Source organism: Oryctolagus cuniculus, chromosome 9 (assembly GCF_964237555.1).
Source record: "Oryctolagus cuniculus chromosome 9, mOryCun1.1, whole genome shotgun sequence".
In the NCBI taxonomy this organism is placed as follows: domain Eukaryota; kingdom Metazoa; phylum Chordata; class Mammalia; order Lagomorpha; family Leporidae; genus Oryctolagus; species Oryctolagus cuniculus.
In genome coordinates this window covers 13,275,080-13,300,064 of record NC_091440.1, presented here as the reverse complement: position 1 = coordinate 13,300,064, position 24,985 = coordinate 13,275,080, and the positions used below count along the sequence as shown (strand labels likewise).

Below are 24,985 nucleotides of genomic sequence, written 5' to 3'. Positions count from 1 at the left end.
TTAACATGTAGGAAACCCTTACGGGGCTCGATTTTCACACCGTGTGTTACGTATGAGATCGCCTCCTTTATTCTGTGACTATTGCAGCAGTTACTCAGCACTGTCTCTGTTACCCACGTTCCCCTACTGCTGAGAGGAATGCACTAGGAATAAAACTAACTACAAGACAGTGGGAGGCACCCAGAGGCCATCTTTGGACAGTGGTATGATGAATGGAATGGGCAGTCAGGGCCTTCTGAAGGAGAGGGAGAGCTGAGATTTGAGAACAGACTTTGAAAAGGAAAAAAATAAAAAGAGCCATTGAAGAAAGGTTTACCTTTCGCTAGTATGGGTTTTTATATAGTACTGGGAGAAGGCAGAAAACTAAACAGGTAAAAGAACACGTTATTTCTTTGTAAACAGCTGAGGGTGTTCACCTTGTTAGAAGGAACTGGCCCTCATTAGCACTCCGTCTTCTGCTGTGGATGGCATGTCGGCTCGTACATTCCAGTCTGTGCTCTCCTGTAGTCGTGCAACTAGGGCACCAAAAAGAGAATCTGAAATTAAGGAAACTTTGCTTCTGGCTTTTCTTAGGAGGCTTCACAATGGTTTCTCCGTAGAGATCCACCTCTAATGACTACCTAAGTGCCACCTCCTTGCATTAAATTCAGTGTTTGTCCTTTCTTCTTTTTTTTATTTTTTTACTTTATTTATTTATTTATTTATTTTTACAGGCAGAGTGGACAATGAGAGAGAGAGAGAGACAGAGAGAAAGGTCTTCCTTTTGCCGTTGGTTCACCCTCCAATGGCCGCCACGGCCAGTGCGCTGTGGCCGGCGGACCGCGCTGATCCGATGGCAGGAGCCAGGCACTTATCCTGGTCTCCCATGGGGTGCAGGGCCCAAGCACTTGGGCCATCCTCCACTGCACTCCCTGGCCACAGCAGAGAGCTGGCCTGGAAGAGGGGCAACTGGGACAGAATCCGGCGCCCCGACTGGGACTAGAACCCAGTGTGCCGGCGCCGCAAGGCGGAGGATTAGCCTAGTGAGCCGCGGCACCAGCTTGTCCTTTCTTCTTTACACCAGAAATTTTGTAGACGGAGGGAAGGAAATGCACTAAGGTTCTGACTTCTACCCACGTGATCTCACCTGGACTCTGTAGTGTTAAAAAAACCAGTGCCTGTTTTTGTCAGTAGCTTTATAGTCAGATGGCTGTTTGTGAATTTAGGTAATGCAGACCTGAGAGTACCCAGTAAATGATACTGCATCAACCATTAAGATTAATTTTCTTATAGGGTAAAAATTGAAAATGACTAAGAAAAGAATTTAAAATAAAATATGTTCAGGATATAAAGCCCAATAAAAATTTGAAGTGTGACTCATGGTACCTCATTCCATGTCTTTTTAAATATTCCATTATCAAAATTGGTGTTACTGCCAACAGAGATACCATATTGGGGGTAATTTCAGGGGTTGGGCAAAACAAATTTGAACTGGCAGACAGATTGATTATATTTGCAGTTTGTGCTTCTCACACTAAGATATTCATTTGAGCCAGTGTATATTGTTGTAAAGAATCCTGTGTACTCTTACATTTATAATTTTGCATTTTGTTCCTTGTTAGTTTATTTAGTCAAGCAGCAGCCATATCCCTCATAGCTCATACCCCCTCCACCCTTTCCAGTAACCTACATTATTGACTCAAACTGTATCCATATGATACAAGACAGTAACAACCCAAAATAAAGAAGAAATGACCCCATAGAGACCCAAAAGAAACCCAAGTATCTGTGCATACTTTTTATTCCCATAAGAGTGCATCACATAGAACCCTCATCCCACAGTGGCTCCATTCAGAGTCTGTGTCATACTCGTGAGCAATGGTCCTTACACACTGCTGTCTGTGCTTTCCTGGCCTCATTTGCCATCAACATGTATGACATAGCTGGTCAAAACTGTTCACTGCTAGCTAGTTGTATTCCTCTGCACTTCTGTCGAGAGTTGACAGTGAGCACTGAGGATCGTATTCATCATCTTGTTCCATCCTGCTCTTTGTTCCAAAAGAGTTCTTTGCAGCAGAGTTATAACTAGGAACAAAACAAACACAACCAAAACAACTGGTGGTATTGAGGAGATAAAATCTGAAATTGAAAGAAACATGAATTTAAGAAATGTTACCAAAAATATGTTACAGTATTAACATTTTTACATCAGCAATGTACAATCTGATCAGTCTCTTTTGCCAACTTACTGGCAGGAAATATTAATGATTGAATTTTTTGTTAGCACAAAACTTTTCTTTTTACCGTGACAGTACAGTAGCACCTCCCTTTTGGCATCTGATTCATTTACAAATTAGAGCTTTGCATGATGTTGTTCTCTTGAGCTGATAGATGCATATATATAAATGTACACACACATACATGTATGTGTGTGTATCAGTTTCACTTCCAAGTTGGAGGTGAGAAATAGTGCCCAGTGAAAAGAATTGGAAGGAATCCTTCTTGAGAGGTGAATGGTCATTTTGCTTCTCATGAAAAGTCCAGCAGAGTTCCTCGTGCAGTTTACCTTGCTATAATCCGGAATGTAATCCTTTCTACTTGCCATTTGAAGACTTGGAATGTATCATCATCTGCGATTCTGTCATTTCACGAGAATTCTCATCAGGAGCTGACCTGACAGCACTGGAAATTGATACACTGACTTGACGTTTCAACATCTTCATAACCTTTCTCTTGTAACCTTTGCACGCAAAGAAATAGATAAAAGGGTCCATGCAGCAGTTGAAGTTCATCAGGCATACTGTAAAGTGCAGAGAAATCTGGAACGAGTGTCGTTGGCTGCAGTCCAGAGGCTCAGGCAAACGGAGCTTTGTAATCATGTGTTGAATGATTGCAACATGGTAAGGTGTGAAACATAGAACAAACACAACAATGATAAAAATAATCGTGTTGAGAGCCTTTTTGTTTACACCGGATTTCTCCGTTAGTGGGTTCTGTTTGGCAGTTTTAAAGAGTTTGCAGCAGATTTGGGAATAGCAGATGAGAATGATGACAAGTGGAAGCACATATCCTATGAAGCATGCACCCAGCAGGATCCAGGGGAGATACTTCATGTCCTCAAAGTTTGGATATTCCATGCATGTCGTCCTTTCAGGCTCCACCTTTGACATGGGGTTGATGAGTAGTGGGAGGGTTTGAGCAAATACGAGAATCCAGACAAATACACAGACGCCTTTTGCATGTTCAACTCTTTTCATCTTGTTGTAGCGTAGAGGGTGCACCACAGCGAAGAAGCGGTCAATGCTGAGGCAGGTCATGAAGTTCACACCCGCATAGGTGTTGATGTAAAATGCTAGAGCAGTGACCCGACACAGGGCGTCGCCAATTCGCCAGTCAAAGCCCAGCGCATAGTAGGCTACCCGTGTTGGCAAAGCAGTGGTAAAAAGTATATCAGAAATCACTAAATTTGTAGAATAGAGGGTAGTAGAGTTGATTTTTTTCCTGTTTTGAACAATGACGACCAAGGCCAACAAGTTTCCCACCAACCCGATGATGAAGACCAGGCTGTAATGCAGAGGCATTAGCACCCTGGCTGTGCTGTGGTGAGCGTACAGGTCACAGTCATTGCTCTGGGCAGTTACAGAGAGCGTAGTAAAATTGTCCGCCATTTTTATATCCAGTGGTGTGGTGGTTGAGATCTCTAGAAAATCCAAAAAAGGGTCCATTTAAATAAAAACACATAGAATTCATAGCAATAGTTCACCCTCTGAAATTGCAAGATACGCATTAGCCTCAAGAACCTGTGAAAAATGGTATGTTGCATGCATGCTAACAGGAAGATGAGAGAATGACAATCACATTTTTTTCTCTCTCCATCTGATGGCTTTGGCAGAGGAAGCAGAGCCCTCCAACCAGGGCAGGTGCAGCTTTGTGAGGAACGGGAAAACACTGACTTTTTAGGAAGAAATTCCCCTTCCTTTTCTGAATCATTGTCTGGTTAAGAATACAATTGTGTAAAACACCCCACATTTTTGATGGCCGTTAGGCTTGGCTTTAAATTGAATTTCAGTTGGACTTTTTTTTTTTTTTTTTTTTTCTGTGTGTGTGTGCGTTTTTTCCAAGTGCATCTCACTGCCAGGAAATGAAATCAGTCATACATTTATGTAGTGAATATGAACTTACCACAGCGATCTGATTTGTGTTAACCTAAAAAGTCTGAGAAATAAGTTCAGGCCTTGTTAGGAACTGAAAGTTAGGTTTTCTTTAAAAAAGAAGAAGGAGAAGATGATGACAACAACCATGAGTAAAATGCCAAAAAAGAGGAAAGGGAGAGAGAAAAGAACTTAAGCTGCTTCAAGGGGCAGTTTTGTCATCCTGCAGGCTCTCCACGGCGCATTCTCTCCTTCCCTTGCACGTAGTCACAGGCTTCACACAGGTGGTGTTTTGTGTCCTGTTTTATTTACTGAACATCTTCCTGACTGTGTGATCCGTGTCTAAATGTTGTATGGACGTCTGATAGGTACTCTGTAGTACCAGCTTCTCCCTTGATGGGTTTTTGGATTATTTCCAGTTCTTCCTTGTGATAAATAATCTAAATTGAAGAATTGCAACCCCCTAAGTAAAGCTCCGTATATGAAGGTAAACTTTGGTAACAGTGGGAAGACAGAGAAATAAATTCTGCGTGGTTGTTTTTAGAAGAAGAATTGAAATTTTCTCTGATAGGACTATCTGTGCATAAATCTCTTCTGACAATTACTAAGTTTGTAGAAAATTTCTACACAACTAGTGAAACTGCTCCCTGGTATTAAAGGAAAACAGCTCTAATTTTACCTCGACCTAAAGCACTGATTTCATTTCCAGTCTCCTCCTCCGCCCCCTGTTTTGACTGAATCCCCTGTGTCAGAGAGGTGTGCCTGCAGGCACTGAGGGCTGTGGGGTCACTGTGCACTGATGGTGTGTATTGTGTGCATTGCATGCAGGGCAGAGGGTAACCGTGACAGATCGGAAAGCTGAAGAGAGCAGAATGGAAATAGAACATTTCGTTATCCGAGAGGAAGCTGGAAAGGCAACAGAGTGGGAGTGGGGGGTGGGGGCGGGCAGAGAACAGGGTTTGGTAAGTGGAAAATGGAGAGGATAGAAATGTGCCACCACAGAAAAAGATGCCTGAACTCACCTGATTAAAGGAGAGCCCATCAGTTTCAATGTTTAAGAACCCAAATCTTTGCTGCTTAGAAGAGTTATAGCTTGAAGTGATTCAGAAAAATCGAAGAGAAAGGCACCAGGTAAACACAGGCAAATCCCAATCAGTGAAGAGGTAGAGCAGCAATATCAACAACAGCAACCATGTGAGGCAACTCAGTAGGAGTAGGAGAGCCACTACCCAAGTGAAACGGAGTAAGTAGTCCACAAAGAACAGAAATACAATGAGAAAATGTGCTGAAGCAGCAAGCTGACCGAGCTTAAAGCAGAAATAGGCAAATTCACAAGCATGGGAGAACTTAACACCTTTTTACTGGAATGGACTGGCCACAAGAGAGATTAAAGACTCAGAAGATTTACCCAACTTGACTTAAAAGCTAGAAACCTATGAGTGTATCTACTGATTTGACTGTGTACTAGGTCAGGACTTTCAGAAAAATCATTATCAGGCAGAATACAGTGCCTGACTAAATTGCAAACCAAAGGTAAAAAGATAAGGGATAAGTTTGGAAAGTAAAAAATATATTTCTGGGGCTGGCATATTTCTAAAGAACTCTTGGTTTAAAGAAGATACCACAATGGAAATTTTGAAATACTTAGAACCAAGTGACACAAATACTACCTGGCAGAACTGTGGGATAAAGCTAATGAGTTAATCCAAGATAGGTATAAAACCTTAAAAATGCCTGTTAAAAAAATAAGATTGGGTCCGGCGCTATGGTAAGCCTCCACGTGCAGCACCGACATCCCATATGGGCACCGGTTTGGTCCTGGTTACTCCACTTCCGATCCTGCTCCCTACTAATGAGTCTGGGAAAGCAGTAGAAGATGGCCCAAGTGCTTGGGCCCCTGCCCGTGTGGGAGACCCGAAAGAAACTCCTGGCTTCAGCCTAGCCCAGCCCCAGCCGTTGTGGCCATTTGAGGAGTGAACCAGCAGATGGAAGATTGAAGACCTTTCTCTCTGGCTATCCTTCTTTCTCTAACTCTACCTCTCAAATAAGTAAATAAAATCTTTAAAAAAATAAGTAAAAATAAAAGATTGAAAATAGCATTTAAATAATACAGCTCAAGGAGTTAGAAAACAACTCTGTGTGTCCAAAGAAAATAACAAAGATGATAGCAGAAATGAATGAAATTGAAAACAAAATGAAGAACAATAAATATGGCCTTTATATTTTGTGAGAAGAAAAATGGAGTGGTTCTTAAATAGGAATGCTTGGCAACTGCAGTGTGGAATAAACGTGGAAAAAACTTGACCGTTTGGTCTCAACAGGCTTTGTGTGAGAAGCAACTTCTGAATGGCTGAGACCAGACACGAGGGAGGGGGTTGCAGCCTAGGAACAGTCATCAAACTTCCTAGCAACATTTTCCTAATTTCAACGAAAATGGTTTTTTTTTCCTAAAAATCTCAACAGAGTGGTTTGAAGAATGTTTCAAAGCAGGTTCCTGGGAAATGTCTTTAAAATACATAGCAGGAACAAAATGAACCCCGCTGTGCAGCCTGCAAACCCTCCGAGGAGTCTCTGTTACCGTAGAGGCTGGGAAGGCCCTGTGACAGCGGCTCTGAAGAGAAGGCGCCATTGTCGCAGCTTGTCTGTGTGCACCTGACCACGTCAGGGAATTGAACATAGTGTCTAGGAGGGCCAGAGATGGCCATGGCTTCAGGGCCCTTCAAGTCCAGGAAGGTTTAACACAACGGCAGTTATAGAGGGAAAATGTGCCCATCACAGGGGGCTCGTTAAACATTGATGGGTTGATGGAGGAGGCTACGGGGGGTCCTCTGCAGCCCTGAAAATGGCAACCTCGATGCCCATTGCCTGACAGGGGATTAAGTGAGGAGAGCAGATTGTGTGACGCACGCGCTGAGGAGTCTGTCTGAATGGACATGCAAAAACCTGGTTTTGTACAGGTAACTTTTGTGCTTTATCCATGTATTCTGAATTTTTAACACTGAGCGTCAATTGACACATCAATTAAATAGGTACTCTTTTTGTAATCTGGGGGAAAACATTTTAATTCAAGCTCTTTCCAAAACCTCTTCATGTAATGTACCTTTCAAAGCCTGCCGTTCAGTGCTCTTGGCTCGTATTTGTGCTCGGACTTACTACATGCCTACCTTTCTACCTTCGTATCACAAGGAAACCTGATGGCAGCCTGCCAGCTAAGTGTGGCTGAGCCCAACGGAACTGAGGGTCTGAGAGTGAAAGGTCACACCGGGTCCTTCCCTCTGACGACCCGGCTTCAGATCACCTGCTCTGTGCAGCCCTAAGTGGGGTACCCTTGAGAAACTGCGCGGCTGTGTCCCTGCACATAGAGCAAGAGCAGGAGGGACAGCTCTTCCTCTGGGTGAGCCCTGGGGACTCTCTGGAGGGGCCCTCTTACTGATCCCCATTGTGCTGGGGCAGCAGGGGCAGCAGGGGCAGCAGGGGCAGTGCCTGAAGAACAGGCGCATGGCTGAGACAGGATCTTAGGTCAAGGAGACTCAGGGTTGTTTTGGATCCTTAGTAACCCCTACAAGATGGATTCCACTAGGCTATTCTGCATCACTTTAGTGCTTCTTGTATCCACCCTGTGCTGTTAATGACCTAATGTTAGCCAGTTTTGTGATCCCCAAATTGGAGATCCTTCCTTGTATTCGGATCTTGTTACCCATTCTTACATTGGCCAACCCTGACTTAGTAGAATCTTTCCTCAAATATTACTTTATCCCTCCCTTTGGTCATCTTCCAGGTGACTTTTTGTGGAACTAACCCCATTCTTGTATTCAGCAGAAATTGTGTTTAATGTCTGCAAATGCTAGATCTTGGGCATACAGGAAGGACACCTGTTTAAACTTGGAGACCAGAACAGCAGGGGGTGTGTGGTGCTGTTAAGCTTAGCAAGGGGTACTTGGGGGCTTTGCCGAGCTCCGTTCCCAGCAAGTCAGCCCCTGCTCACCCTGTGCTCTGCACCTTTGGATTGTGAATTCTACTTTTTGTCAGCTTTTCACGTTTAACCTTATATTGACTCTTGAGTCTATTTTAAGTATTTTTGTTTTAACTACTATTAGGCAACAGCTTCTGACACACACACAAACACACACGTCTTTATACACACATACACACACTCTGATTTAAACTTGAAAGTACTGTAACTTGTCAGTGTATTTTCTAGGGAAAGGCCCACAGAAATGTTTGCCCTAAGTCTTGTTCCTTAGAACACTGCTTTGTTTAAGAATCACAGTTTCATCCTAGTGCTTTCTAGTGAAAAGATGTGTGTGGTCCCACGCTGTCTTTGCTGCTGCACACTGCACGCCAGGAGCCTCTCTCTCAGGGCACAGAGCCTGCTTTGTCAAGGTGTACCTGAGGAGCAGGGCTATGCTGGTCTTGCGAACTCTGCCCCTGAAAGTGAACCCCCTGGTGGCTGCCGTCTAAGCCATTGATGCGTCTCCTGTTTTTATGGCGAACAGAGGGCACAATCCCTGTGTTGACTCTGCACAGCTATATATGATCCTGTCATAGAAAAAAACTGTTAACTGTGTTGTTATATGATCCTGTTATAGAAAAAAACTGTTAACTGTATCGTTACCCTAATATGTAAAGTAACCTCTCCCGTAGCAGAATCTCTTCTAAGGTGTTTTCTTAGGTTTTGGGAACTAGGCCTGAGTGAGTGCTCCTGTAATAGTGCTGCTAACATTTCTTGAGATATTATCATTTCATTTTTGCATAACCGGACATGTTGACATGAACTGACAGATTCTTTCTAGCCACAAAAAGGAAAAAAAATTGAAAGGTCCCCCCGCCCCTGAACTCCCTTGTTGGTATTTAAGAAAACGATCTGCGCCCTAATGGAATCTGCTCGGAAGTCCTCACCCGAGGCGTCGGCCTGGGAGCATCTGTGAGTTTTCCCAGGATACTCGTTACTTCTGCCATTCTGTCGGGCTCGCTCGGGTAGTCCAGGTGTTTTCTTAGCGTTTAGTCCTGGCAGAAACAGAGCACCCTTGCCCATACTCAAAGGTCTTAGTTGGTCCTAGCATGGTGGCATTTGGTCTTCACTTTGAGATTCCTAAAATGTCACCTTCGCTCCCTATAGTCCTTTCTTTACATAATCGTCAGCACCTTAGTAAGTGAACAGGGTCTGCACTTGCAGGAGTTCTGTGTCAGTGCAGGCGTCCGGGCTGGCTGGCCTGGTCCCGGTCCTGTTGAGGTGCTCACCGAGGAGCCGTGACTTCTCCGTGAGGTCAGGTCTGCTTGGGATGGCTCACTCCGAGGGGAGACTTGACTCAGAGTGCCCACTCTGTGTCATGCCCCAGAGAGGAAGTTCCAGGGGCTCGCTTTTAAAAACAAGCCACGAGCCACCACAGTCTGGACGTGTGCACATGCTAATTGCATTTGTATTTTGTTAAGCGATGAGTTTTGCTTGATGTAATTTTTCTGTTTTTTGTTGATATTTTGTCATTTGATGCCATTTTTTCTATACTTTCTGTTCATATTTTGTCATTTGGATGTTTTCTTGAGGAAAGGTGAGACTGAGGAGAAAGCCAAGGAAGGGGGAGGGGAGTGAAGGCTCAGGATTGTTGGAGCGACAGGGACCCGGGCACACGGCCGGGAACAAGACGCAGCTCCAGTGTAACAGGACAGACGCTGAGGCCGGCTCCGTTCTCCTGAGGACAGACTTGCTCCCCAGAAGAAAGCTGTCATTTGCTCCTTCTGGTCACCCTTGTATCAGGGTTTGTTGACTATTTGATAAACCTCCCTGCTCTTGTTCAGAACAGGGACAGCTGAATTTGGTCCAGTGTAATGCATGCTGGGACCTAGCACTCAGCCAGCGATTTCTCTCCCCTCCTTCTAGTGGACTAAGCCATCACCTGTGCTGTGTGTGCCCTGGGCCTATAAGACGCACAGGTGACAGCCATACTTCCTGTCTGTGGAGGAGGAACCTGGGGTACAGTCACTTGGCTGGGCACGCCAGCTCGTCCTTTCCCAGGCACTGCTAATCCATCACTGTTAGAGTGTACACCCAGTAGCCTGCTAAATAAGTCTGTACACTCGCTGCTAATCCATCACTGTAATAGCCAGTGCACACCCCAGGAGCCCGCTAAATAAATCTGTGTACACTACCAGGTGATTTTTTTCTCCCCCAAACGAGCCTGAGTCCTAAACTGATAGCTCCGTGTCCGTGAGTCAGTTTTTGGAAGTGAATCGCTCCGTCACTCATGCCAGAGAAGAGCTGACCACGGCCAGCCCGTCTGATGGACACCTCCCTGCCCCCGCCCACCTGCTGGGGAGCTCGCTGTCCCTGGCTTGTGGATGTGTGACGACAGACCCAGGGGCCACGGTGGGCATAGTGAGCGGCCTTACCGCGGAGTTACTAGCCCCGTGGCCCTGCTGCTGGCTGCGTGATATGGGCTGCTTCAGACCGCCTCTCGGGCCCAGGACAGAGCATGGAGGACTGTGCAGGACAGAGAGTATTTACCTCTCACCCCGTCCCAGACCCCAGGGTGCACCGTGAGGAGCAACGTAGACGAGCCCACTGGAGAGGGTGGAACAGCAGGGAAGTGAGGACGCTCGTGTTCAACACCCACGTGCCTTGCTTCCTTCGCCTTTTCTTTTTTCTTTTTTTTTCTTTTTTTTTTTTTTTTTTTTTTTTTTGACAGGCAGAGTGGACAGTGAGAGAGAGAGACAGAGAGAAGGTCTTCCTTTTCTGTTGGTTCACCCCCCAATGGCTGCTGCAGCTGGCGCACTACACTGTAATGGCCGCTGCAGCCGGTGCACTGCGCTGATCCGAAGCCAGGAGCCAGGTGCTTCTCCTGGTCTCCCATGCAGGTGCAGGGCCCAAGCACTTGGGCCATCCTCCACTGCACTCCCGGGCCACAGCAGAGAGCTGGATTGGAAGAGGAGCGAATGGGACAGAATCCAGCGCCCCGACTGGAACTAGAACCCGGGGTGCCGGCACCACAGGCGGAGGATTAACCTAGTGAGCCGCGGTGCCGGCCTTCCTTCGCCTTTTGCTGATTGCTGGCCTGGTGGCTTTTGGCGGCTTTGACACTGACTAGGAGGGGAACTCTGAGACACTCGTTCCAGCGTGTGTCTGCCTGCAGCCTGCCGTGGACTCCTGTGAGTGGGGTGGGAAACTACAGGACAGACCCCAGCCCTCTGTCATGGAGGTCTGCTGAGTCTGTCCCTAGGAACCACTGCTCCTTCAAGTGTCTTCTCTGTTATCCTGCAGTCTGGCCCAGGGCTGTCCCTGAGGCTCCCTCCCTGACCTTCAGGCCGACCCTCTTCTCCCCGGCCCTGCGGGTCTGGGCGGCTGTCCCCTGTCTGCTAGCTGCTCTCTCTCGCTGCCCCTGTCTGCCTTCAGCCCCCCTGCTCTGCTCTAGAGCGGCTCTGCTGCCTCCAGAGGCCCTGTAGGTGGAGCCCGTCCAGTCCCCTGGGCAGACGGAGGCTCTCTGTCACCGCTCACGACTTCCTTCCTGCTGGGGCGCGGCTCCCCGCGCAGCTGCATCATCTCCACATGCCCCGACTGCGGCCGCACGACATGCCGTGCAGTGTCTGGCTTTCCCACGTGCCCCGTCCTGTGCTCTCGGCCCCTGCCTCACTTCAAGACTCTGAAGTCATTGGCTCCTGGAAGCTTCCCCGATTTCCACCCGCGCCCCCATCCCCTCTCCCGCTCTGCCCTCAGAAAGGTAGGGGTGGGGGCATCTTTGCTGGGGCCCCATGCTCTGTGACAGCGTCACAGCGTGTTGGTGAGGTTCCGCTCCATCTCCCACAAGCCTGTGAAGGACTGTGAGTGGAGGTGCAGTTTCCATGTCTCCAGCTGACCCGTGGTTGCTAACGAATACCCACTCGCAAGAGAACAGCGCCAGGCCAGCTTTCCTGGTCCCTGACCAAAGGTCCTTTCCAGCCGGCGCCGCGGCTCACTAGGCTAATCCTCCGCCTTGCGGCGCCGGCACACTGGGTTCTAGTCCCGGTCGGGGCTCCGGATTCTGTCCCAGTTGCCCCTCTTCCAGGCCAGCTCTCTGCTGCGCACAGGGAGTGCAGTGGAGGATGGCCCAAGTCCTTGGGCCCTGCACCCCATGGGAGACCAGGAGGAGCACCTGGCTCCTGCCATCGGATTAGCGCGGTGCACCGGCCGTAGCGCGCCAGCCGTGGCGGCCATTGGAGGGTGAACCAACGGCAAAGGAAGACCTTTCTCTCTGTCTCTCTCTCTCACTGTCCACTCTGCACTCTGCCTGTCCAAAAAAAAAAACCAAAGGTCCTTTCTGAGTGACCCATAGGGTTCAGCACAGACTGCCCTGTGCATTGACCTGTCACAGGTGCCCAGCTGTGCACTCAACACGTGGTGGAGCTGGGGCCCAGGACACTCAGGTGGCTCTCCCAGAGACCCAGCTGGCAGGTGTCACAGCGCCCACCCAGGCAGATGCGGCCCTGTACCAGTCTCCCTCATTCCTGTTCCCCATGTGCTCTGACAGTATGGGTGGAAAATCAGTAAAGTATAAAAGCATCCCAAAACTTTTAACATATACCCAGTCAGAGCTGCCTGAACATGAGAAGAGAGTGTGGAGTTAGGGAACCGGTTGCTACATTGACTTAAACAATGGAGTTCATGGATTTATTTGTAGCATATTTTAAAGCAAGTAAAGGTTTTATAAATGAGTTCACATTTTACTATTTTGAAGAATATTTTGACAGTAAAAATTCAGACTGAAATTCTGATGGAAAGAAGATGGTGAATACTGAGAATAGCTTTTATGGTATTTATTTTGACACTACTTTTTGGGTGTTGGCAGATACGTAACTAAGTAGTGTTACTCTTCGCTTTGGGCTCCCAGAGCACTTCAAGGATCCCTGTTACCTCCACGCTTTGCACGTGCACTCTCTCGCACTCAGTGCCCAGCCTCTTAGGACCTGTTGAGGAATTGATAAACTCTACAGGGGGGAGGATACCAGGTGTCCTCAGCTCGCTTTTGGCAGCAGCCTCAGCTGTAGCAGAGAGAAGGGCATCCCTTAGAACTCATTCATTACGTAGCAGGCTCTTTTTGAAAATGTGAATTTCTGGGGCCAGCATTGTGGCGCAGCTTCACTTCCCATCCAGCTCCATGCTAACACTCCTGGGAAAACAGCGGACAACGCTTATGAGACCAAGGTGGAGTTCCTGGCTCCTGGCTTTGGCCTGATCCAGCCCCAGCTATTCTGGCCATTTGGGGAGTGGACCAATAGGTGGAAGATATCTCTCTGTTTCTGTCTGTCTCTCCCTCTGTCATTCTGCCTTTCAAATAAATAAGTCATCTTTTTAGATTTTTTAAATTTATTTGAAAAGCAGAGTTACAGAGAGAGAGGGAGATATATATATATATCTAGAGAGAGATCTTCCATCTACTTCTTCACTCCCCAAATGGCCACAATAGCCAGGTCTGGGCCAGGCCAAAGACAGGAGCCTGGAGCTTTCTCCAGGTCTCCCACATGGGTGCAGGGGCCCAAGCACTTGGACCATCCCCCGCTGCTTTTCCCAGGTGTATTAGCACGGAGCTGGATCAGAAGTAGAGCAGCCAGGACACAAATTGGTATGGGTATATGGGATGCTTAACCCATTATGCCATTATGCCCATTATGAGGATGATGACTTTATCTCATAAGTTTTATTACATAGAATGTCACAAAAGCAGCTGGAAATAGATATGTAGTGAATACAAGAATAAAAGTCAATTAATGACCTGAATTAATATGTATGCCATTAAGTGACTGGTCATGGTTCTAACAAGCTCTAGAAAGCAGCTTATAAATGGACTTGTTAGTTCTGTGGCCACCCACAGAATGCATGCGCGCTGAGTGACAGTGACTTGTGGAGGGAGGTAACGTAACTCTTTGCAGTGTTATGTGCAAAAAGTGCCATGACCTCCTCGAGAGAAGACACGCGTGGAAGCCCTGGTGCTTGTGGAGCCCTGAGAACGCCGGCAGGGGTGCGATCACTCCCACACTCCGAGTCTCCGTGTAGAATAGCCCATAGAGATTTGCAAGTACGGTCCCAAAAGAGTAATTCTCACAGAAAGCATAGGACAAGGAACCTTTGCCCGTGGGATTCATCCGCGGGCAGGTCGGCGGGCGCAGGGGAGGGAGGGCAACGACAGCAGACAGTTTAGTAGCGCTTGCTCTGAGCAGCCTTGGTATAAGAACCTGGCAGTATGAAGCAGCAGAAGCCAGAGACGTTAGGTGGCTTGTGCAGAGCCACACACCTTGTACATAATGGAGCCCAGGTTTGAGCCTGAATCTGGAGCCCACTACTGCACTCAGAGTGACAGCAAAAAAAAAAAAAAAAAAAAAGAAAAAGAAAGAAAGAAACTCTCAACAACAATAAAAAAACAAAAAAAAAAAAAAACAAACGCTCCTTTAGAGGAAGTCCTTAATAGCCTGCATTTTGCCAAGAATTTCTGTAATCTCAGTGCCCAGTCTGGACTTCAGTATTGGCAAATTTCTGTGTGGAACTCCTGGTTTTATGATGGCGAGGAGGAGGAACGTAGACATTCTAGAAAACTAGGTAAAGACATGTGTAGCCTTCCTGAATGTCAAATGGGTGTAGACCAAACAACAGAAGTGCTATTTTCGTAGTTTTCTAATTGATAGCTTATTTTTGGAATTAAAATACCCATGTTGGCTGAGAGGCAGCAAAAATCAAGGCCCTTACTCTTTGCTGATGGGTGGGTAAACTGATAAACTGTTTCTGTCAACTGATATAGATCATTTTACAACCAGTTTTAGGAAAAACTTGGCTCCCGGAGTCCTTTTGCCCCGGGAATGCTACTACACGATTCTATCCTGAGAAATCAAAATGAATATATAAAAAAAGATTTTTACAGAACTTTTTTGTTTTAAATTGTCCTGAGTAGTTTGTTATGTTGCATATTAGCAGTACATTCAAGTGTGGAAAATTCCACTTTTGCTTCATTCATTTCCCTTCATATTAAAGTGTCCTGAAATATTAGCGCTGTTTGCTCATTTGTACATGGCACTATTTTTCATTGTTGCCAGTTCACACAGACACACACAAAGCAAACCCCGTTCTCTGGCAGACATCTGTCTGGCGTGATCCACTGCTTTCCCAGCTTAATAATAGCTGATCGGAACTGCCAGTCACCAGAGCCCACACTGCATCAATAGCATAATGTTGGAAATATTTATAGCTTATTATTAAATAGATTCTTTCCCTTTCCCTTTTACTTTAAATCTTAGACTTTCAACCCAAAAGAATTTGTAAAACAAAACAAAACAAAACAAAAAAACCAAAAAACAAAATATCCAGTGAGTACTTACATATCTGTGACTTGTTGGGGCCTCTGTGCTGTATCCGTCAGTGTCTGCCCAGACTGAGATATGTTAACCTTGGCATGTTGTTTTAAGAGAGACGATGCAGACATCCTTTTATGGTGGTGGCTTTTTTTTTCCTGTCACCCTGTGACTGAGCATAGTAACGATCAGTTAGCCTCATGTATGCGTGTGCACTTTTTTTTTCAAATGGGAAGTGAAATTTTTCTGATAGTGGTTTTAAGAAAAAACCAAAACAACTATCCAAAAGCCCCTCGGAATTTATACATTGTTGATATTTATGGAACTTTATAAATTTTTCTATAGAAATTTAAGCATAAAAAATCTTTTGAGATTGAAGCAATAAATTTTACCAACAAAAAAAAAATTAGTAAATGATGATTTTATATTGATGCTCTGTGTGAAAGTATGAGTTTCAAAGGCGCAAAGTCAGCTTTGGCAGTTCTGCCTGCCTGAAACCCTGGTACCAGGGAATAGTTCCCTGGTTCTGTATCTTAACAGCAGCTTATAAGATAGAGCCAGGTTTCGGTGTTCACCGGGAGGAAGACACTTAGCATGCGGACAGGATTCGTCGTTGGTTTTCACTTGTTGGACTCATAAATGACAAGGAAAGAACAGGGGGCCCAGAAAAGGCAAAAACCCATCTTGTTATGTGCAGGCTGAAAGGGCAAGTCTTTTTCCACCTGACACTTTGAAACCAGCACTCCAAAATGGCTATCAGAATGCAGCTTACTGGGCTGGGTCTCATGGCGTAGCTGGTAAAGCTGCCCCATGCGACGCTGGCATCCTGTATCACAGCTGATTCAAGTCCCAGCTGCTCCACTTGCCATCCAGCTCCCTGCTGATACACAACGGGAAAGCAATGGAAGGTGGCTCAAATACTTGGGCTCCTGCCACCCCTGTGGAGACCCAGATAGCATTCTGGAGACCCATCCTGGCTTTGGCCTGGCCCAGCCTGGCTGTTGTGACCATTTGGAAAGTGAACTAGTGGATGAAAGATATGCTATAGCCCATCACACCCTACCCTCAGCCTTCTGTCTCTCTGCCTGTCAAATAAATAAATCCTTTTTTTTAAAAAAATTATTTATTTGAAAGGCAGAGTTACAGAGAGGCAGAGTCAGAGAGATCTTCCATCTGCTGGTTCACTCCCCAGCAGCCAGAGTTGGGCCAATCCAAAGCCAAGCCAATCCAAAGCCATGAGCCAGGAGCTGCTTCTGGGTCTCGCACTTAGGTGCAGGGGCCCAAGCACTTGGGCCACCTTCTACTGCTTTCCCAGGCCATAGCAGGGAGCTGGATCAGAAGTGAAGCAGCCGGGTCTTGAACTGGAGCCTCTACGGGATGCCGGCACTGCAGGTGGCAGCTTTACCTGTTATACCACAGTGCTGGCCCTAGTAAATCCCCTTTTTTTTTTTTTTTTAAGTCAGAATTATACACAAAGAGAAGGGGAGGCAGAGAGAGAGAGAGAGAGGTCCTCCATCCGACTGTTCACTCCCCAGTTAGCCTCAAGACCAGAAGTGCACCAATCCGAAGCCAGGAGCTTCCTCTGGGTCTCCCACGTGGGTGCAGGGGCCCAAGGACTTGGGCCATCTTCTACTGCTTTCCCAGGCCATAGCAGAGAGCTGGTTTGGAAGTGGAGCAGCCGGGACTCGAACTGGCGCCCACATGGGATGCTGACACTGTAGGCGGCGGCTTTACCTGCTACGCCACAGCACCAGCCCCAGTAAATCCTTTTTAAAAAGTGGCTTATTTGTTGGCTAAACTGCTAGCCACCTGGTGTTCAGAACAAGAGTGTTTCTATTATACTTGCTCGGCACTATTCTGGCTATCCAGTCAGTTTTGGGTGCCGTATTGTTGCAGGGGCACAAATGCCTGCATTTGTGGTTGCGGGGGCCTGGCTAGCAGGTCTTGGGAGAGGTGACTACAGAGGTTGAGAATGCAGGCTTTGCAAGGGTGTCACAGTTACCCTCATGCATTTGAAACTATCTCATAGAAGATTGCTTATGTCAGTCTTCCTTGTTCCAGAAAATAGAAAAAAGCCCATAGGCAAGTTCATGGAGGCAGCTTTCAGATCAGAAGCTGAAAGTGGTTCCCAAGAATTAGGAGCATGAAAAAATGAAATATGCCATTTTTATGTATGTGCCTACGTAAACTGGATGATAATTTTGAGGGTTGGCATAGAGAGAATTGAATTTGTGACTAATATCAGAGCCTTTTCACTCCGGGATTCTGTAAAAATGGCCAAGTGGCTTCCGCCTGGCAGTGGCTTCCTGGGGTCCCTGTAAGTTCTGAGGTGCTGAGGATCCGCAGAGGGACATTGTCAGACGGCAGGAGGAACCACATGTCCTCTGCGCCTCCACCTCTCTTCCTGTAAAGTGAAGGCATTGCTGGTAGCGAACTTCTAGGAGGGGAGCGGGGTTTAGACAAGCGGTCAAGATGGCCATGTCCCACACCAGACGGCCTGGATCCAATTCCCGGCTCTTGACTCCTGTCTCCAGTTTCCAGCCAGTGCAGACCCTGAGAGGCAGCGGTGATGGCTTCCTGCCACCAAGTGGAAGACCTGACTGAGTTCCTGGGCCCTAGCCTTGTCCCTGGCTCAGCCCCGGCCATTGAGGGCATGTGGAAAGTAAACCAGCAGATGGGAGCTCCCTCTGTCTCTTTCTTTCTCCATGTCACTGACATAAGTAATAATTTAAAAATTCGGTGAAGGTGAAATGTAGAGATTTTATGACCCGGTAGAGACACGTGATGTAATACTTTAGAAATAGTTTATTTAAAACTTGATGGATGCCTGAAGAGGAATGTTCAGTTTGTTGAGAGACCATCCGGTGGGGACTGTGGCTTTTAATGTTTGAAGTAGTTGCCAACTAAGGCACTGACACATAGTGAAGGTCTCAGCTAGTGGAAAACAACTATGCCAGCGAACTGGATTTATCTTTTATTGTTTGTTTGTTTGTTTGTTTGTTTTTGGCACCAGAGGAGTCAAGTATAAAAGGCAAGGTGTTATCCTGTGACAAGCTATTGAAGTTGCATGTGGGATCATTTCACAGGCTCTCAAGCCCTGTTTTTATTGTTACGGAGTTACTGGCGTGTCTTTAGCTGTAATTATGCCGTACAAGTGGAGTCAGCATCTTTTTCAATGGAAAGGTAATATGGGTGTGTGTGTGTGACCTCAACACAGTGTTTTTATTATTTTCTTTTTTCTTTGCGTATAATCATGATTGTATGGTAGACAGTAAGTATTAGTAATATTACTTAAAAGAGTGAACGAATGATTTATAACTTGCTTTCCTCTTCAGTCTCTCTAGCCTCATAATAAGCCCAGATAGGGCTCCCAGAAGTTAGATATTTACAGTATGAAAAATGTCAAACTGAGTTACTGTTGACAGCATAAGGAGCAGATGTTGTCATAAAATAAGGAAAAGAGAAAAATTGGTCAGTGACTAATAACATTTTGGTATTTTGTGCAGCCTGTGTGTATAGAAATAGCAACGGAAAATTTCTACAAAACAACCCATATGCTCCTGGCCTGAAATATGTGTCTTTGTGTTAGACGTGTGTGTGGTCTAGTATTTAGTCATCATGTAAGACTATTCAGTGATTAATAACTTTTAAGGAATTTTTAAACTTCTTCTCTTGCTCTTTAAGATGTATGTTGTGGTCATTAAAATTCCTGTCAGTATTTTTTTTCTTTTTGGTTTGCTGTGAAATGTGACCATGAGCAAGAGCTCTGCTGTAGCTTGTTTAATTACAACTCACCGTCTGTACCCTAGCTGGGCGTAACCAGAACAGCCCGTGAGTTGAGCACCTCACAGGACGTGTTCCGTGCTGAGCACTCCCGTGCAGCTGGCTGGCCAGCCAGAGTAGGGCTTATTATCTCCACAGAGAGCAACAGGCCATGTTTTTCATGCCTTCATATATGGAACCATGTGTCACGATCCCATTAGAAATGATAAAACAGAGGTTTTTTTTTTTTAAGGCAGATTCTGCTGTATACTTTTTCCATTTTAAGGAAAATTCTTTTGCTCTGCAAGTGTTCATTGGGCACCTATTCCTTGCCAGGCACTGTTCAGATCAGAGAGGACAGAGCAAGGAGCCAAGCAGACCAGAATCCCCTTGGGGCGCCCGTTGCTGTCGGGGAGACAGGTGATAAATGAATCGATCGCGCATCGCCGGCAGAGAAGAGGGTTCCAGGTGCTGCACGGCAGGTGGTCAGGAAAGGAAACGCAGACTACAGACTGAGACGGGGCCACGAGGCGGAAGGGGGCTACTGAAACAGAGTGGTCCCGGACGGCTTCTCAGGGGAGCTCTATTCTGGGAAGTAGACGCCAGGGTCAGGGTGGGGTACGCAGGCGTTTGCCTGTCTTCATAGTGACTTTGGCCGTTACTCTGAAGCGGCGAGCACTGGGGGACAGAAAGCCCAGGAGTGACTTATGTGTACTTTTCAGTGAAAACAAAGCATAGCAGTTTCATCAATCATTTGGATTTAGAATTGGATAAAACCTGTCCTTTTGTGTGCTATCTAGAAATTGCTATGTTAATTTTTTTATTGTAATAACTGCTGAATGTGGGTTATGTGTAAGAGTCCATACTGACACTAAGGAGGTGCCAAGCTGAGTGAAATACAGTGCCTTCTCTCGGAAGTCCTGGTCTAACGTGAGATTTTAAGAAACCCACAATAGCTAATTTAAATGTGGGCATGCAGCTGTTCAGGAAGAGGGGCAGTTCCATCGCCCCCAGTGTGATGAGTTCCTGTGCTGCGCCCGGGCCTGGGAGAAACTGCAGAGTCCCGTTTCCTTTCCCCGCTCGCACCCGGTGTGGGCGGAGGGCAAGAAGAAGGAAGAAATTGAGAGTGGTCCACGTGGTAGCCGCCTGCTGTGCCCTCCACGTAGCTCTGCTCCTCTGCGCTCGCCGTCCTGTCTCAGCCGCGAGCCAGGGCTTTCTTACACCCCTCTGCACCCCCAAGTCTTGACACAGTGCCTACATGTAAGGGTTCGCTGGCTGGGGTTACCCTGTGCTGGCATTTGCTGTATTCCCACAGGTACCTACTGATGCTGCTACTGTTGATCACATGCGTGTGCTTGTCTGTGCATGCGTATACGTGTGTGTTGTTTTGGCTTTTAAGTGTAGAGTCGAGAAGACAATGAATGATTTTTATACCACGATCTCCACTGAAGATGAGAAAATATGCCAGAGGCCAGCCAGGAGGTCTGGTGTTGCCACAAAAATGGCAGTGAGGACATTTCTTTACATGTCCTTGCTGTCTTATGGTAATGAAGTCGTGCTTTGTACTGGCATTGTTCCCCCCCAAAATGGGAGAATAAGCCAGCTGCTTAATGAAAGATGCTTGCACGCGTGTGCCCAGGGCACTCCACTCATTCCTGTTACCGCCTCCGTGCCTTTGCGGGAATGTGAGTGTGCAATCTTGAAATGAGTTCCTTGAGGTCAGGGACTATTTCTTATTCATAGACGTCGAAGTTGACGCTTTGCCCAACATCATGCACCCTGATCGACACCCAGTTGATTCATTGATTCACTGATACAGTGAAGCCCACATAGCTCTGGGGCGAAGAGGCAAGCCACTAACCACTGGGAGTGGGCTGTGCATCTTCTGGGAGGAGCTGCAGAGCGTCATACGAGCTGAGTTTACGAAGCACCAGGGTGGGAAGGATCTTGTGGGTCTACACAGTGTCAGTGTGTAGTCAAAAGAGCCTGACGTGCTGTGTGTAAGACCAAGAACGCTGTGTGAGGGCCCAGATGAGGCTGCAGAGAGAGGACAGCTGTGGGAAACTGTGGATAAGGAAGAATTGCAAGATAGTACTAGGACCCCAAAAGTCCTCGCCATCCCCCCGCCTCCATTTTTTTTCATCTGAGGACAAAAACACATTTATCTGTACTCTTATGTGTACTTCTTGGTATGTATATTATATTTCAATAAAATGTTTTTTTAAAAAAAGTAAAAGGAAAGAAAGAATTGCAAGACTTGCTATTTCGTAATAATACTTCAGTTTCACCCTTGAATACTAGGTACCTGTGGAAGGAAGGTTTGTAAGCAGCAGAGGGACGTGGGCGGGGCTGTTGTGGTTTGGGAAGAGAAGAGATGGACTGACAAGAAGTGAGATTTTTAAGTAGACTCGAGTGGCTTCAGAAGGTGTCAAGTTGAGCTTCAGAGCCAGAGGGAGGGACAGGCAGGTGGCTTTGGAACTCATTTCATTTTCTTAGTTGAAGCCATAGAATGGATCAGGAAAAGAAGACTGCTGGCAGCCTGGGGAGGGTAGGAGGAAGGGATGGGAAATTGTCAGGAAACGAGCAAGAACTAAGGGTTAAGACAGAAGCAGGGGCCAGCGCCGCGGCTCACTAGGCTAATCCTAGCATACCGGGTTCTAGTCCCGGTCGGGGCGCCGGATTCTGTCCCGGTTGCCCCTCTTCCAGGCCAGCTCTCTGCTGTGGCCCGGGAGTGCAGTGGAGGATGGCCCAAGTGCTTGGGCCCTGCACCCCATGGGAGACCAGGAGAAGCACCTGGCTCCTGCCATCGGATCAGCGCGGTCCGCCGGCCGCAGCGCACCGGCCGCGGCAGCCATTGGAGGGTGAACCAACGGCAAAGGAAGACCTTTCTTTTTTTTTTTTTTTTTTTTTTTTTTTTTGACAGGCAGAGTGGACAGTGAGAGAGACAGAGAGAGAAAGGTCTTCCTTTGCCGCTGGTTCACCCTCCAATGGCCGCCGCTGCAGCCGGCGCACCGCGCTGATCCTGGCAGGAGCCAGGTGCTTTTCCTGGTCTCCCATGGGGTGCAGGGCCCAAGCACCTGGGCCATCCTCCACTGCACTCCCTGGCCATAGCAGAGAGCTGGCCTGGAAGAGGGGCAACCGGGACAGAATCCGGCGCCCCAACCGGGACTAGAACCCGGTTTGCCGGCGCCGCAAGGTGGAGGATTAGCCTATTGAGCCACGGCGCCGGCTAGGAAGACCTTTCTCTCTGTCCCTCTCTCTCTCACTGTCCACTCTGCCTGGCAAAAAAAAAAAAAAAAAAAAAAAAAAAAGACAGAAGCAGAAAGGAATTGAAGGAGCATGGACAGGAGTGCCGAGCAGCCTAAGATGCTGTGGTGGCCGGCACCACAGCTTACTAGGCTAATCCTTCACCTGCGGCGCCAGCACCCTGGGTTCTAGTCCCGGTCAGGGCGCCGGATTCTGTCACGGTCGCTCCTCTTCCTGTCCAGCTCTCTGCTGTGGCCTGGGAAGGCAGTGGAGGATGGCCCAAGTGCTTGGGCCCTGCACCCCATGGGAGACCAGGAGAAGCACCTGGCTCCTGGCTTTGGATCAGCGCAGTGCCACCGGCCGCAGCAGCCATTGGGGGGTGAACCAACAGAAAAGGAAGACCTTTCTCTCTGTCTCTCTCTCTCACTGTCCACTCTGCCTGTCAAAAAATAAAAATTAAAATTAAAATTAAAAAATTTAAAAAAAAAAGATGCTGTGGTAACATCACTGGGCGGAGTCTAACATGAGGCTTTTGGATCTGACTGTGAAGCATTCTGATATTTCTTGCGTGGAGTTTGCTGATCTCTTTCCTTAGACCTTCAGACCACTGTGGTCTCCATAGGCTGTACTTTGAATTCTCTCACTATTGACTGGTAGATGCTACCCCATTCCTTTGCTGTGGTTTGGGGAGGGTCAGCAAGAGTAGAATAATTAGGGTTTTCATAAAGTGTTCCATATAAGTACAAATTATTTTAGATGTAATACATGTTTAGAAACCAACCTATGTATCTAAGAACATGCTTTCAGACAAATAAAATTATAAGCAGCCTTGCTTCAAGTATCCACCTGCCATTGATATTTGAAATTCAGTCTTACACTACAGTGATTTTTCTTTATTTGTTTGCATAGCCTGGCGCCTGTGTTTGCTCTGTTTGTACCATTTTACTGCTCCATACCAAGAGTCCAAGTGGCACAAATTCTGGGCCCGTTGTCCATCACAAACAAGACATTGATTTATATATTGGGACTACAGGTACAGTATGCATTTTTATTTTCACATTTCTTTAACCGGATCTTTTTTTTTCTTTTTTTCTTTTTTTTTCTTTGTCTTCTCATTTGATCTCCTTGAAAACAGGTTTTTTTTTTCCCCATAAGTTTGGCTTCATGATCTGTATCAAGTGTTCAAAGGGAGCGTTACAGAACAAGAACATCAAGGTGTAGAAGGTACTAGAATGCTCTCATAGCCTTCAGAAATCTGATAAGAGCTTTCACTGTAATTTGTATCAGTGGAAAATATTTTGATTTCATTGTACAAGTACATGTAAGTACTTTTTAACAATCATGCTTTGCAGTGGAAACAGAAGAGAGTTAAAAGGTGGAAAGTGGAAAATCAATGTCAAAAAGTTAATTTGTTGAAGACAGAGCTACAGTGAAAGCTCTGCAGAAGAGCTCTGCTTCAGCCGTGGGTTTTCGAGAAGCGTGAGAGCCGTCCTTCCGTCCTTCCGTCCTTCCGTCCTTCCGTGTGGGGGAGCCCTGAGGGCAGGGCTGCCGCTGGCCGCGGGGTCTGCGCGGGTCCCTACTGCCTGGCTGAAGTTAGAGTGCGCTCTCCTCACCAGGACTCAGTGCACGGTGCTCCCTGCTGCGGGTTTCTGTTTCTGTGTCTGTCCTACTTGTCCCTGTCCCTTTGCTCTCTCGGCGTTTCATGTAGTTTTATTCTAAGTCTTCCTGTGGCACCATGTGTAGCTTGGCCTTTTGATCCACTGAGTGATACTCATAGCATTCCTTATCCCACACGTTTCAAACCGGATGCCAGCATCACTTTACAGTGCCTCTCCCTCCCCTTTTAACCTTTAGCATTTCCTCTAACTTCTCTAGTCTGCCGTCACTGCGTTATCAATGGCTCATCAAGACCCTGTTTCCTTACTGCATTTACAGCCGTTTCTCATGAAATCTGTTTATTGTCCCTCTCTCCAGCCCCGTACCTGTACACTCCCCCATCTCCTACCTGACACTCACATAGCCCAGTAGCCTTCTGCAGCGCATTGTGACGGCTTGGGTTTGCCATAGCAGGCTCAGTGTTTTCTAAGTGGTTACCACAGAGGCAGTGTGGGATGCACGACAAGCACCCAGACCTGGCTCAGGAGAACAGTTCTATTAGCATGGCCTTCACTGCCCATGAGGTCTGGGTCAAGTCACAGAACCCCCGGGGCCTCATTTGGCTATGAGTGTGCTCCCTTTCAACTCTGAAGTTGCCTAGCATCTCTGAGGGTGAAAAACATTTTTTCTAATGATGCAGAAGGAACTCCGTGTGGAAGGTGTTTGAAGCCAGAATCTACTTTGGCTTAATGACGTGGCCTGGTAATTATTTGCTTTGTCACTTACCTTTTCTTAACCTCCACTTTTACAAATGGGGAAACAGCATCTACTTTCAGGTTCATTATAAGGAGTATTGATATGTAGTATAATCTGAGCAGATAATATGATCTGAATCAGTTGGTTCCTCTTATTTATAATTTATGTCTTTAACTACCGACACTGAT

General features: G+C 46.8%; 2 protein-coding genes across 4 annotated transcripts in view; one reads left to right on the top strand and one right to left on the bottom strand.

Annotated features, from left to right (window-relative positions):
• Positions 1-24,985, top strand: part of UBAC2 (UBA domain containing 2) — a 191,779-nt gene that overhangs the window by 96,662 nt on the left and 70,132 nt on the right. For 2 of the 3 annotated variants that reach the window (XM_008260139.4, XM_017343571.3), the window contains exon 5: positions 23,355-23,478. In XM_008260139.4, the coding sequence (XP_008258361.2) occupies positions 23,355-23,478 (124 nt within the window). Of the gene's footprint in view, positions 1-18,523; positions 18,621-23,354; positions 23,479-24,985 lie in introns of all 3 variants that reach the window. The other variant, XM_070048670.1, reaches the window with a different exon arrangement.
• On the bottom strand, positions 1,763-15,615 carry LOC100353676 (G-protein coupled receptor 183). The gene is made up of 2 exons (XM_002712943.5): positions 15,465-15,615; positions 1,763-3,679 (listed from the first exon to the last, which is right to left on the bottom strand). The coding sequence occupies exon 2, from the start codon at positions 3,645-3,647 to the stop codon at positions 2,574-2,576; it is 1,074 nt and encodes a 357-aa protein (XP_002712989.2). The 5' UTR covers positions 3,648-3,679; positions 15,465-15,615; the 3' UTR covers positions 1,763-2,573.

Bases quoted from the DNA above. Each gene is read 5' to 3' on its own strand.
- LOC100353676 (XM_002712943.5), bottom strand. From the start codon at position 3,647: ATGGCGGACAATTTTACTACGCTCTCTGTAACTGCCCAGAGCAATGAC.